Source organism: Pleurodeles waltl, chromosome 4_2 (assembly GCF_031143425.1).
Source record: "Pleurodeles waltl isolate 20211129_DDA chromosome 4_2, aPleWal1.hap1.20221129, whole genome shotgun sequence".
NCBI classification, from domain to species: Eukaryota; Metazoa; Chordata; class Amphibia; order Caudata; family Salamandridae; genus Pleurodeles; species Pleurodeles waltl.
In genome coordinates, this window is record NC_090443.1 from 1,039,186,283 (window position 1) to 1,039,200,955 (window position 14,673).

The 14,673-nt window shown below is 44.6% G+C and overlaps 1 protein-coding gene across 1 annotated transcript; it reads right to left on the reverse strand.

The window, feature by feature from the left end:
- Positions 1-3,569: 3,569 nt before the first annotated feature.
- Positions 3,570-13,443, reverse strand: LOC138294010 (zinc finger CCCH domain-containing protein 13-like). The gene is made up of 3 exons (XM_069233263.1): positions 13,369-13,443; positions 4,795-5,688; positions 3,570-4,076 (listed from the first exon to the last, which is right to left on the reverse strand). Exons 1-3 carry the CDS (start codon positions 13,441-13,443, stop codon positions 3,570-3,572), a joined length of 1,476 nt encoding a protein of 491 aa, XP_069089364.1.
- Positions 13,444-14,673: the final 1,230 nt, after the last annotated feature.

The following is a 14,673-nucleotide window of genomic DNA, read 5'->3' on the forward strand; positions in this document are numbered from 1 at the left end:
AAGAACGCCACATCATACTACGATACCGGCTTGACCGACTATACATGAACTGTGTGCCCAGCTGGAGCCAGACCTGATGTCCCCCATCCGCCAACCCACAGGAATTCCCCCTCTAGAGCAGGTTCTGTCAGTCCTCCATTTTTTGGCAAGTGGCTCATTCCAGACAACAGTGGCCATGTCATCTGGAATGTCTCAGCCTATGTTTTCAAAAATCTTGTCTAGAGTGTTGTCTGCCCTGACGAAACACATGCGGCGCTACATTGTATTCCCTGAGGAGGTTGATTTGGCCACTGTGAAGGGTGATTTTTATGCCGTTGGACATATCCCCAACATAATTGGTGCCATTGATGGGACCCATGTGGCTTTAGTACCCCCAAAAGACGATGAGCAGGTGTACAGAAACAGGAAAAGTTACCATTCGATGAACGTCCAGGTGGTCTGTTTGGCTGACCAGTACATCTCCCATGTGAATGCCAAGTTCCCTGGGTCAGTGCATGACGCCTATGTGATGCGAAATAGCAGCATCCCTTATGTGATGGAACAGCTACAGAGACAACGTGTGTGGCTAATTGGTGACTCTGGTTACCCCAACTTGCCTTGGCTATTGACCCCAGTGAGGAATCCCCGGACCAGGGCAGAGGAACGGTACAATGAGGCCCATGGGCGAACTAGGAGGATCATTGAAAGAACCTTTGGCCTCCTGAAGGCCAGGTTTAGGTGCCTGCATATGACAGGGGGATCCCTGATGTACTCACCAAAGAAGGTGTGCCAGATCATCGTGGCCTGCTGTATGCTTCACAATCTGGCATTGCGACGTCAGGTGCCCTTCCTCCAGGAGGATGGTCCAGATGGTGGGGTTGAAGCAGCTGTGGAGCCTGCGGAGAGTGAAGAGGAGGAAGACGAAGAGGACGACCCAGACAACAGGGACAGAGTTATCCAACAGTATTTTCAGTAGCACACAGGTAGGAATCTCCCACGCCATTTACCATTTAGTGAATGCCCCCTGCATCTTTACTTTGTGTATTGCCCCCCAGTTCTTTTAACCTGAAGTTTACTTTTCCCTTCCCTTTTCAGTGCTGTATGACCCACTGCGTGACTTCTGCCTGGTTAGCCCATGGACTAATGCTTATTGACATTGGTATGTTGTCCACACATATATAACAGAACATTATTGATAAGTAATGTGTTATACATTTGTAAATAATACAGGCTGACTCCAGAATGATTATGTGCAATGAGTGATTTATTTTTAGTGCTATATTTTGGTACATGATATTAAACGGTGAAGGGTGAGGGTGGAGTTATGTCCATGGCAGAGTCCAGTTCTCGGTCGCACAGGTGCATTGTTCATATGGCAGTGGAAGGATGGAGCAGGGGCAGTTCAAGGTTGGACAGGGTGACACTGTGGGACAGTGGAATGACATCCGGGGGGATATTAGACTGGCGGGGGTCCTGGCATCCTACTCTGTCTTCCTTTGAGATCTCAGGTTCCTCTTGCGGGGTGGTTGTTCTTCAGCAGGAGGTGGGGTTCTGGTGGCCCGTCGTTCTGTGGGGGCCTCCTGACCACTAGCGCCGGCGGAGGTGGTAGGCTGTTCCTGGCTAGTGACAGGGGCCCTTTGCGGTGCCACATGGTCCCGCAATGTGGTTTCAATGCGGTTTAGGGCCTGGACTATGGTCCCCATTGCGGTAGCGATGGCCCGGAGTTCATTGCTGAACCCCATGTACCGTTCCTCCTGCTGTGCCTGGATCTCGGTGAACCTAGCCAGTACCATCGCCATCGTCTCCTGGGAGTGGTGGTATGCTCCCATGATGGTGGTGAGGGCCTCTTGGAGAGTCGGTTCCCTGGGCCTATCCTCCCCCCCCTGTCGCACAGCAGCCCTCCCAGTTGCCCTGTTTCCCCGGGCCTCTGTCCCCTGGACGGTGTGCCCACTACCACTGCCCCCAGGTCCCTGTTGTTGTTGGGGTGTTGGGTCAGCCTGGGTGCCCTGTAGTGGCGGACACACCGCTGATTGACGCGTCCGCGGGACAGAGGCATGGGCCCGCTGGGTGGGAGCTGTGCTGGTGTTCCCAGGGGGGTTTGGGTCTGCTGTGGCCTGTGTGTGGGGAACCGACTGTCCAGAGGTCCCCGATGGTCCGGGCTGGTCGTCAGGTTCTAGGTCGACAGAGCTGCTGTCCTCGCTGGGGGCCTGTTCTGGGGGTGGGATGGACATCTCTGGACCCTCCGTGGCGGTGTGTTGTCGTTCGGGCCCTGCAGGGGTAAAGGAGTATGGTTATTGTTTCTGTGTGTGCCATGGCGTGCATTTTGGGTGCCCTTGTCCCCCAGTGCTGGGATTCCCTTGTGGGAGGTGTTGTGAGGGTTTGGGGGGGGGGGGGTGTATGGGTATGTGCAATGGTCATGCTTTGGTGGTGGCTGTCTATGGTTTGTGTTGGCATTCAGGGGTTGGTGTTGTTTAGGGTGGGTTGTGCTGGTGAGACATTGGCAGGGAGGTTATGTGCTGGGGAGTGAGATTGGGGGTGAGGGGGGGGGTTGGCATGCTGGTGTTTGGGGGGGGGGGGGTGAAGTGGTTGAGATTCTACTTACCAGAGTCCATTCCTCCTTGTACTCAGCGAGGCCATCAGGATGCAGGATGTTTACCACCTCTTGCTCCCATGCTGTGAATTGGGGTGGGGTGGGTGGGGGTCCGCCGCCAGTCTTCTGCACAGCGATGTTGTGCCTGGAGATCATCGAGCGCACCTTCCCCCGTAGGTCGTTCCATCGCTTTCTTATATCTTCCCGATTTCTGGGATGCTGTCCCACAGCGTTGACCCTGTCTACGATCCTTTGCCATAGTTCAGCCTTCCTTGCTATGGTGGTGTGCTGCACCTGTGTGCCGAAGAGCTGGGGCTCAACCCTCATGATTTCCTCAACCATGACCCGGAGTTCTTGGTCCGAAAACCTTGGGTGTCTTTGGGGTGCCATGGGGTGGAGTGGATGAGGTGTGGGGTGGTGTTTGTGGTGATGTGCGTGGTGATATGTGGTGATGTGTGCGTAGATGTGGTGTGGGTGATGAAGTTGTGTTCCTGTGTGTGTTGGGGTTTTCTAATGCTGTGCTCGCTATCGCTATCTCTCGCTCTCGCTCTCGCCTTCGCTCCGATTTCCAACTAGTGGGGGTTTGTGGGTGATGTGGGTGTGTGTTTTATAGTTGATTGGATGTGTGGGAGCGTTGTTTGTATGTGTGTCAGGTGTGCGTATTTCAAATTGTCCAATGTGGCAGTGTTTAGGAGCTGTGTGTGTATTTTGAGCGCTGCGGTGTGTACCGCCAATGGAATACCGCGGTTGAAAGACCGCCGCGTGGATTCGTGGGTCAGAATGGCATGGGCGTGTTTGTGTTGGCGTGACGGTGGAGGTTTGGTCATCTCCAGTTTTCCGCGGCCCGCTGATGTGGCGGCCTTCCTTGGATGTCGGATTTTTGGCGGTTTCACAGTTGGTGGTCAGAATGACCGTGGCGGTCGACCGCGGCCGCGGCGGTAGTATGGCGGACTTCTGACCGGCGGTAAGGGCCTTTTACCGCCGAGGTCAGAATGACCCCCTATGTCTCTTGTATCCTTTGTCTCTTGTAGTCTTTGTTTATTGTATCCTTTGTCTCTTGTATCCTTTGTCTCTTGTACTCTTTGTCTCTTGTATCCTTTGTCTCTTGTATCCTTTGTCTCTTGTAGTCTTTGTTTATTGCATCCTTTGTCTCTTGTATACTTTGTCTCTTGTATCCTTTGTCTCTTGTAGCCTTTGTGTCTTGTATCCTTTGTCTCTTGTAGTCCTTGTCTCTTGTACTCTTTGTTTCTTTTATACTTTGTCTCTTGTGCTCTTTGTCTCTTGTATCCTTTGTCTCTTGTATCCTTTGTCGCTTGTAGTCTTTGTTTATTGTATCCTTTGTCTCTTGTATCCTTTGTCTCTCCTTTGTCTCTTGTATCCTTTGTCTCTTGTAGCCTTTGTGTCTTGTATCCTTTGTCTCTTGTAGTCTTTGTCTCTTGTACTCTTTGTCTCTTGTATCCTTTGTCTCTTGTAGTCTTTGTCTCTTGTTTCCTTTGTCTCTTCTATCCTTTGGGCCAGATGTATCAAGCGAATTTGCTTTCGCAAACGGTGCGAATCGCAAAATTCGACCGTTTGAGAATGCAAAAATGCCTTTCATGCATGAAAGGCATTCGCCTGCAATTTTAAGGAATCGCTAAAATAGAGATTCCTTAAAATTGCGACCCCATTTAGAGAACCGCAAATTGCGATTCTCTAAATAAGAAATCGCAAATAAGGAATCCTTATTTGCAATTTCCTAAGCACATGTATCAACCTTTTCCTTAATGCGAATTGTGCATTAAGGAATCGCAATTACCACCAAATTCAATTTGGTGGTAACCATGTGAAAATTTTAAAAATGCATTATAAATGCATTTTTTAAATTGACATGTAACGCACACATGCCCCTTTGGCATGTGTGCGCCTTACATGTTCTAAAATAGTTTTTTGGGGTGCAGCAGAGGGGGCCTTGGGCCACCAGCACCCTGGGGTTTGCATTTCCTAATTTGCGAATTCCTAACTGGAATTCGCAATTTGGGAAATGCAAATAATTCTCATAGATGGGCCTACAGGCCCATAGGTGCGAATAAGGGCGAAATCGCTATTTGCGATTCGGTAATAGCATTTGCGATTTTTAAGAAATCGCTATTACCGAATCGCAGAAATGATACATACCATTTTGCATTTCTTAAATAGTGATTTCTTAAAAATCTGTATTTGAGAATCGCAAAACGGATCCTTTATACATCTGGCCCTTTGTCTCTTGCAGTCTTTGTTTCTTGTAGTCTTTGTCTCTTGTAGTCTTTTTCTCTTGTAGTCTTTGTCTCTTGTATCCTTTGTCTCTTGTCATCTTTGTCTCTTGTATCCTTTGTCTCTTGTAGTCTTTGTTTATTGTATCCTTTGTCTCTTGTAGTCTTTGTCTCTTGTATCCTTTGTCTCTTGTAGTCTTTGTCTCGTGTATCCTTTGTCTCTTGTAGTCTTTTTCTCTTGTAGTCTTTGTCTCTTGTATCCTTTGTCTCTTGTAGTCTGTGTCTCTTGTAGTCTTTGTCTCTTGTATCCTTTGTCTCTTGTAGTCTTTGTCTCTTGTAGTCTTTGTCTCTTGTATCCCATGTCTCTTGTAGTCTTTGTCTTTTGTATTCTTTGTCTCTTGTAGTCTTTGTCTCTTGTATCCTTTGTCTCTTGTAGTCTTTGTCTCTTGTATCCTTTGTCTCTTGTAGTCTTTGTCTCTTGTAGTCTTTGTCTCTTGTATCCTTTGTCTCTTGTAGTCTTTGTCTCTTGTAGTCTTTGTCTCTTGTATCCTTTGTCTCTTGTAATCTTTGTCTCTTGTATCCTTTGTCTCTAGTATCCTTTGTCTCTTGTAGTCTTTGTCTCTTGTATCCTTTGTCTCTGGTATCCTTTGTCTCTGGTATCCTTTGTCTCTTGTAGTCTTTGTCTCTTGTATCCTTTGTCTCCTGTAGTCTTTGTCTGTTGTAGTCTTTGTCTCTTGTATTCTTTGTCTCTTGTAGTCTTTGTCTCTTGTATCCTTTGTCTCTTGTAGTCTTTGTCTTTTGTAGTCTTTGTCTCTTGTATCCTTTGTCTCTTGTATCCTTTGTCTCTTGTAGTCTTTGTCTCTTGTATCCTTTGTCTCTTGTAGTCTTTGTCTTGAGATACCAAGAAATGTCTGAGGTGATAAATGTGTATTCCTGTCTGTTCTGGGCACATTCCTCAGCTACATGTTCACAGGGGAGAAGCCTGCTAAGGACTTATTAAGAACATTGTTACAGAAGTGTCTTTGTTGACAAAAAGTTATGCTGCTGTTTAAAGAAGCAGCTGAGGTAGTAATGACGTCTCATGACCTGCAGGGTGCCTGGAGTTGAATGAAATGTACTTTATTGTTGGGCCATGCCTGTGGAGTTTTGTGTTTATTTGAATGCAGTGCAGGAACAGGTAAGCTTTCATTGATACCAGACATGTGGCCCACTGTGTATTTAAAGGTGGCGCAGGAACTTTGATCCTGCCAGACATGGGTGAGAGTTGCCAGAGGCGCTTTACCTTTGTGTTCTGTGCTGTGTTCACAGGAGAATGAACACAGCTCAATATAATTCCATTAAATATGGTTACTGTGGCTCGTACAGGTGATTTTTGCTCCATGCATTTGAAGCTTCATTTTGGCATGGACTCGGTAAGAATGAAAGTCAACCTTGGTGGTCCTGGTGCTGTCCTATGAACACCTTCGACTGCTGTCTGCTGGCCCAGAAGGGGTCCATGCACCTGATTTGCTTGCATTGTGCTGTGTGGAGCAGACACTAGTAAACACAGAGCAGTGGTGGCCTCTACATGTGTCTGAGCAGCACTGTCTGCAGCTCATAAACCATCTTGTAGATGTTCTGAGTATGCACTCTAGGCAGCACAATTACAGCAAAACCAGAGTATGTGCCCTTTCAGGGGATGTACATTGTTGCTGAAGATGTTCATGGCATGGTCCTTGTCCTTCTGCGTGAGGGGATGCGGCACCCATATGGATGCTTTCCAGACCATTGCAATCTAGAACTAACAGCAGCAGTGTAGGGTAGAGTACTGGACTTTAGGACATTGATTTTAGAGCTCAGTGATCTTTGTTGCCACAATCCTGATACCTGAGCTTTCAGAAAGCAAAGCTCCATCCCTCTCTCAGAAGAGGATGACTTCCAGACGGTGCCTCTGGCCCTGGACTGAGACACTGCTCATAGTTCAGCATAGCCCTGTGGTCAGTACACAGCAATGTGCAGTGAACAGTAAGCTGAAGCCATCAGAGGTGAGCTATGTGCATGAACCAAAGTGAAAGTAGATCCAGTGAACCCAGGGGATCCGTGGACTCTGTGGATGGCTTGGCATTGCTCCAGTGGGTCATAGTGGGAGCATCCATCAGAGTAAGGCGCTTACAGGTACTTCCTGCGCTTGTGCTTCTTTGATATCAGCGAGAACTAGAGGAATAAAACAGTACAGGGGCAGCAAAATCCAGTGCATTCCAGTGAATAGCAAATATTCCCTTTAGAAGTATTTTTCAGTTATAATAAATTTCAACTGAAAATCTCAAACCCTAATTATTTTTCATCTTCTTTGAACTTCTTCCTCGCTTTCTATATGCCCTTCCCTTTCTTTTTAGTGCCCTTCACTCCATTGTCTATGTCCTTGTCTCACAGGTGCAAACCTGGTGTTAGTGAAGCAGGTGCAGTGGCACCGGGTCTCAGAGGTGCCAGGGGCACATTGCATCATGTTTGGCTATCTTTCACTGTCCTTGCTTGATTTATGGCCCAGGGTAAACGTTCTATCCTACTGCAGCATTTCTCTCTTTACCACACCCCATAGTTCACTCTGTTTGTCACCCTCTCTCTCCTCTGTCTGCTAACCTCACGGTCTGTCTTTCCTTCCCATCCTTCGCTGTTTTTCTCTTCCTTATTCTGCCCCTTCTGAGCTCCTGTTCTTCTCTCTCTTTTCTTTATATCTTTCACTTTATAACCCCTACAGTACTCCACCCGCCCTCGAGCCAATTAGAAACCCAGTGGTAGTATTTGGTGCAATTAAGAAAACACAGATAACATTAGAGAGGCACAATCACCATCCCTCTTCCCACACTCCTTGGGGATGGCTTGTATGCCTAAACTGCAACAGAGCTGGCAGCAGGACCCGCGGGAAAGATGGGAGGTTTACATGCCCCTTTAAAGATGGGTGTAGCACTGTGCTGTCCCACAGACCTCAAGGCTAACGTCAATGGGCCCGATTCACAAAGGTAAACTTGGACCAAAACTCTAAGTTTAGACCTGAAGTCTAAGTTTAGACCTAAAGTCTAAATTTACACCTGAGGTATAAGTTTGCATTTGAAGTTTAGACCAAAAGTCCAACTTAGACCAAAAGTCTACCTTTACTACTTTTCGGTATTCACGAAGGTAAAGTTAGACCAAACTTCTAACTTAGACCAAAAGTCTACCTTTACTACTTTTCGGTATTCATGAAGGTAAAGTTAGACCAAACTTCTAACTTAGACCAAAAGTCTAACTCTACTACTTTTCGGTATTCACAAAGGTAAGTTACTACTTTTTGTCTACGTTAGACTTTAGGGCTAAACTTAGACTTCATTTCTAAACTTAGGGCCTGATTTAGAGTTTTGTGGACGGGTCACAAATGTGACAGATATCCTGTCCGCCGTATTACGATCGCCATAGGTTATTATGGAGATTGCAATATGGCGGACAGGATAGTCTTCAATTTGGTGACGGAGTAGCCGGTCTGTCAAACTCTAAATCAGGCCCTTTGACTTTTGGTCTAACTTTACCTTTTTGAATCGGGCCCAGAGTGCATATAGAGGAAACATCGGAGGGAGAGGGCACTGACCCCATGCCAGGAATATTGTGGCTCTAAACTCCTGGGAGCTTCCATCATTGGGCATGCTGAGTAGGGTACCAAGCGTCCAGGATTTGCAGGCTTAGTCCCTGTTTTTCACCATCTCCCCCCACCTGAAGGACCTCCACTGGCTCCCCGTGGACAAGAGGATCACCTTTAAACTCCTCACCCACGCACACAAGGCACTACACAACACCGGACCCTGCTACCTGAACTCCAGACTCAACTTCTACGTTCCCTCACGCCAACTACGCTCTGCCAACCTTGCCCTCGCCATCGTCCCCCGAATCCAGCGCAAGACCTCTGGCGGCAGATCCTTCTCCTACCTCGCCGCCAAGACCTGGAACTCACTCCGACCTCGCTACGCCAGACCCAGGACCTCCTCACCTTCAGGAGACTCCTCAAGACATGTCTCTTCGAACGATAGCAGCAACACCCCCCCCCCCCCAGCGCCTCAAAACCCTAATGGGTACATAGCGCGCTTTATAAATCTATTGATTGATTGATTGATCTATCAAGGCAAATGTTGGTATATTCGGCAATTACCCCATTTTTCAGGGAGGTTTGACTAAAGACTGAGAAAGGTATGCTTTCTTGTGTTCTATTGTAGAACTAGTTGTCGGAAAACAATTGGTGTGAAAAAATGAGGAACTGGAGTAATGAAAAGTAGGATTAAGTAATCTAGCCGTTATCTTCTCAACCACAACTCACCCATTCCTTATTAATGCAGACATGCCAAAGCAAGCCAAAGGTATCCATAAGAAATAGCAAACTCAAAAGCTCTCCTGCTAGATACATAAACCTGTAATCACGTCACAGAAATCCATCATACAGGTTTTCAACTCAAAACCTTTGTACAAAAATGTAATTCATTCCCTTGAGCTAAATTCAGTCTCTAGTGCTATAAAAGTAGAAGTTGTTGCCAAAATCTCTGCAATGACCACTTCATCCCACCCCGCTTGGAGATCTGGCCTGTACTGAACCTGGAGGAGTCCATTCTGTCATTGAATAAGCCATGGTAATAACCTCCTTCATCCAAAGAATTACTGTGACTAATGAAGACTTACTCCCTTATTGGACTGACCAAAACTGGTGAATGCGTGTTTAGAATTTACGGACTCCATTGATCAATTTAGAACTGCATCCAACAAATTCAATAATGCATGTTGATCTGGATTTGGGTGAGATTACAACAGTGGAAGAACTACTTATTGAGACCTATGAAAAATTAAAGTTACCTGTGGTACAAAATGAGGACCCAAATCTCCAGAGTACGATCTTAAAAATCCACAAATTGGAAGCAAATGTGCTGGAAGTCAGGGTGCGGGGGGTGCTGCAGCACCCCCAAAGTGACCATGCTGGAGTTGTGAAGATCACTGAGCAATAAATATGACTTTAAATTGTGTTTTTATCTTGTCACATTTGCTGTGCATTCAAAGATAGAGGTCAAATATGAAGCAGTCTTCTGAATAACTGCTGCTCGTTCTTTTACCACGGAGTTTGGTGTTTACTTTTCTTCTCTGCAAATTGAGAAGATTTTGTAAAGTGAACTATGTGACAATCTTGCTGGAGTACAGAAAGTGTGTAAGGAAAGGTGGTTGGATGTAATTTGTTTTAACACAATACAATTTAAATTCCTAGAAAATGAACTGTGCATATTTTTCAAAATATATCAGCAGTTAGGAAAGGCCAAATGGCGTGCCTTTTTTGTAATTCTGAAGTGTGAAACAAAGTTTCTAATTTTAAAAGGATCAAACCAAATCAAGAAACTTTACATGGTGATGCCTGAATGAGTAATATAATCTGAAAACCGATTTCTATACAATATCGTTTGACCATATTTATTTTAAGCAGTAAAAATGAATGTCTGTGCAAATGAAAATGAATGCTCATTTCAATGGAAAATGTTATGTCTCTAAATGGCACTGTGCTAATATATCATCCTTTAGTTATATACAGTAGAAATCGTGTGCCCGAGCTACATACTACACCTGTTAGACCCGTCAGCCCTAGGGTGCTCTTCCTCCAAACGTTTTGCCTCTCCTTCTCCATTTTGCTGGACCTATTTTTGTTGGCCTTAGGAGGAATAAACAAGGACTCTCAGCACTTTACCCCTGCTAACCAGTGCTAAAGTTTATGTGCTCTCTCCTTACAACATGGTAATATTGGCTTATTCCACAACTTTATATATAATTTACTTGTAAGCCCCAAGTAAAGTGCACTACATGTGTCCAGGGCCTGTAACTTAAATGCTAGTAGTGGGCCTGCAGCACTGCTTGTGCCACCCACTTATGTAGCCCTTTAAACATGTCTCATGCCTCCATTGCAGAGCTTATGTGTGCAGTTTTACACTGCCGTGTTGACTTGGCAAAAGAAACATGTTGCCAGGCCCAAACCTTGCTTTTTTATTCACATAGACCTCCCCTAGGGCAGGCTCTGGACAGGCCAAAAGGGCAGGGTACAAGGTAAGGTAGGACATGTACTGTTAGGTTTTACATGTCCTGGTAGAGAAAAACTTTTAAATTCATTTTTCACTACTGCAAGGCCTATTTCCCCCATAGGGTAACATTGGAGTTGCTTATTACATTTTATAAGTGTAATTGCCAAATGGGAAGAGATAACCCCTTCAGGTTTGGTGTCACTGGAATCACAATTTTAAATCCTAATTTATGGTCAAGACTGGTTTTAAATTGTAATTCTGAAAATTACAATTTTAGGAAAAATGACCTTTTCTTACCTTAGCCGCTTGGTGCCTGTAGCATGTCTCTGGTCACATGACTAGGTCTAGTTGGCAGTTGAGCTTTGTTTATTCCTCCTAGACTGCCACACACAATTGGAACTTAGGGGTGACTTAATCGGTCATCCTTAGCAGGATGGGAGGGAGGAGCTGGACACAGCCTCACTTCCACCTGAATAGGATGGTCCTTGAAGCTGGGAAAGGCCTTGGCAATTCCTTTCCTTGTGCACTGATGCACACATAAAAGCAAGGCCTTGCACATGCAAGGCTTAAATTATAGAATGTGTCTGAATTCATTCAAGGGGAGCGAAAGTGAAAGTACACAGACCACCCAGGGTTCATGCACTATCCTACAATCAGCTACTCACTTCAGTCATTAAGCTGGCTGCTTTGACTATGAAATGCCTGATTTGTCCCCCCCCCGCTCCATTCAGGTACAGCTTCAGGATGTATTATAAAAATGTATGTTTTCCTATTAGTGGTGCTTCCTAGCAGTTTGCATAAATTGCCCAAGCACATGCTAGATCACTAGAACACCATTCCTGCTCCTGTTTCCTGGACACTTTGTTCGCGGGGTACACCTGCTCCTCGGCACAGCCAGGGGCTTAGCTCCAGGGGGATGTTTGGGGTGTTACACCACTCTAAAAAAGGTATTCTGTTGTATATACTTGGGTAAAAGCGCTTTCAGTCGTGTAATGTCAAGTGTCTATCGGATTTCACCTGGAATCATGCCCACACTGACAAAAACACATACACCCTCTTTCCTATGTTTGAAGGCCTTAGAAAATGTTGATTAGTTTTAAAAACATTGTATTTTAAATACCACTAACAATCTACCCTCCTCTTTCTTTCCAGTGCCCCTTAGCCCACCCATGTCCTGCTTTTCATATAATGTGATTTAACAAGATGTCTCAACCTGATGGTTGTGAAATCAGAAGCTCACACCCCCCAATAATACTGACCAAGCTACGCCCCTGAGCACAGCTCCCAACAGTGCCATGATATTAAAGGTCCACCCTGTCTGAAGCACCACCCTTGCAGAATACAGAATTGTCTTCAAAGTGGGACCCTTCATACATGCTGACTGCAGCCCTGAACACACAGTCTGCTCAGGCAAAGGGAAGAGTGGTGCTCTGGGTGACCTTATCAGATAGGGCAAGATAGGGGATATAATATCTGCACAATTGTGAAACCTAGACATGGTGCACAAGAAACGACCAGAACAGTTTGGCTCGGATGTATGATGGAACAACGCATGCACTTACAACGCATGCCTTTACAAGTCATTACCACGCATGCACTTACCACGAAATGTTTTTACAATGTATATGCTTTTACCATGATTGTCTTTACCACGAACATTTCATAGTAAAGGCATAGTTGGTAAAGGCATACTCATGGTAAAAACGAGATGGATGTAAGTACAATATCCACTATATATATATATATATATATATATATATATATATATATATATATATATATATATAAATACATAATATGTAATATATACATTTCTCTATATATATGAGTGCGTATATATATATAGATATGTATAGACATATATATATAAATATATATATATATATATGTACATATATATATATATATATATATATATATATATATATATATATATATATACACACACAAACACGCCTTTCCACCCAAAAACCCTACCTACCCTAAACCCTAAAAATTACCTTACCAGTCCAAACTCCATACCCACCCTAAAACCTAAACACCCTTTACCACCCTAAACCCCATACCCACCCTAAAACCTAAACACCCCTTACCACCCCAAAACCCATACCCACCCTAAAACCTAAAAATGCCCTTACCACCCCAAAACCCATACCCACCGTAAAACCTAAAAATGCCCTTACTACCCCAAAACCCATGACCACCCTAAAACCTAAAAATGCCCTTACCACTCCAAAACCCATGACCACCCTAAAACCTAAAAATGACCTTACCACTCCAAAACCCATGCCCACCCTAAAACCTAAAAATGCCCTTACCACCCCAAAAGCCATACCCACCCCTAAACTTAAAAATGCAATTACCACCAAAAATTGTTACCCACCCTAAACACTATATATATATATATATATATATATACATATATATATATATATATATATATATAGCACTCAACCCACTTAATACTTACCTGTACTTACCTTGAAAACCTTTACCACGCATACACCTTTGCCATTCTTACCTTTACAACGAAATGCGTTGTAAAGGCATGGTGGTAAAGGAATATTCGTGGTAAAGGCATGCGTGGTAAAGCCATGCGTGGTAAACGCATATGCAATGTAAATGCATCATGGTAAATGCATTTCGTTGCATTCAACGCGATGTAAGTGATGCTTCCCGTTTGGCTCACATTCTTAAGTCAGCTCCGTTGGTCAGCGTGCCTACTGAAGAGAACTATCTATTTTAATTTACCCACAATTAGCAGGCATAGACACAGTGTTATCGCACACCAAGGACACACTTCTGGCCCTGGCAAACAATGATTACAATTCTTACCATATTGAGAACATTCATGCCAAGGAAAGATGGTTTCCACACCCGGGTATTTCTATTGCCCTTGGCATCATAGTGGTAATGGCTGTGAAACCTGGAATATGCTAACTTTTTTCATTGTCATAGAACGTTGGGAAGTAGGCTGTGTGTTGCTGGATGGGGGCTGCACCTGGGCATTTGCCGCCTGGCGCATCCACTCTCTGGTGTGTTATGAATTCTAGAATGTGTAATTGTGTATGTCGCCTAAAATCCATGCTTACAAGTGTAGTTAGTGACATATAATACTATATATACCGAAATCACAGTATTGTTGATAATGCATGTACTTAACTAGCAAATTGCAATTATAACAATTCTACAAAGATGTTCATACACTGTTGTTGCAAAAATGGTATAAAAAAGCGAAGGCAGAGCCCCATTACAATGTAGCACCATTGCTAACAATCACAGAAGCTGACCCCTGTAGGAGGCTGGCCTGGTTTGTAGTGGGTACCAAAGGTACTTACACCTTATACCAGATCCAGTTATCCCTTATCAGTGAAATGTAGTCAGTGTCTAGAAGCCAGGCTCTCTAGGGGTAATGTGGATCAGCAGCAAAGGCTTAACTAGGTGTCATGCAAAGCTCATGCAATTCCACTGTAGTCACACAGTTCTCACACACATGAAAGAAAATACTCAGTGCTACAAAAATAAAGGTACTTTATTTTGGTGACACAAATGCCAAAAATACTTTAGAGACTAGACTCCCTTAGGATGTAAGTAATATACACAGTATATATACTAGAATGAAGTAATAGCTATAAAAACAGTTAGAAAACAGTGCAAATAGTGAAAATCACAATAGTTAGAAGTGGGCCTGGGGGAACACAAACCATATACTAAGAAAGTGGAATGCGAAAATCAGTTTCCTACCTAGGCAAGTGTAGTGTGTAGGGGGGTACTGCGAGTGTAAGAAAACACCAAAGGTAAGTAATAGAACCCACCCCAGAGCCCA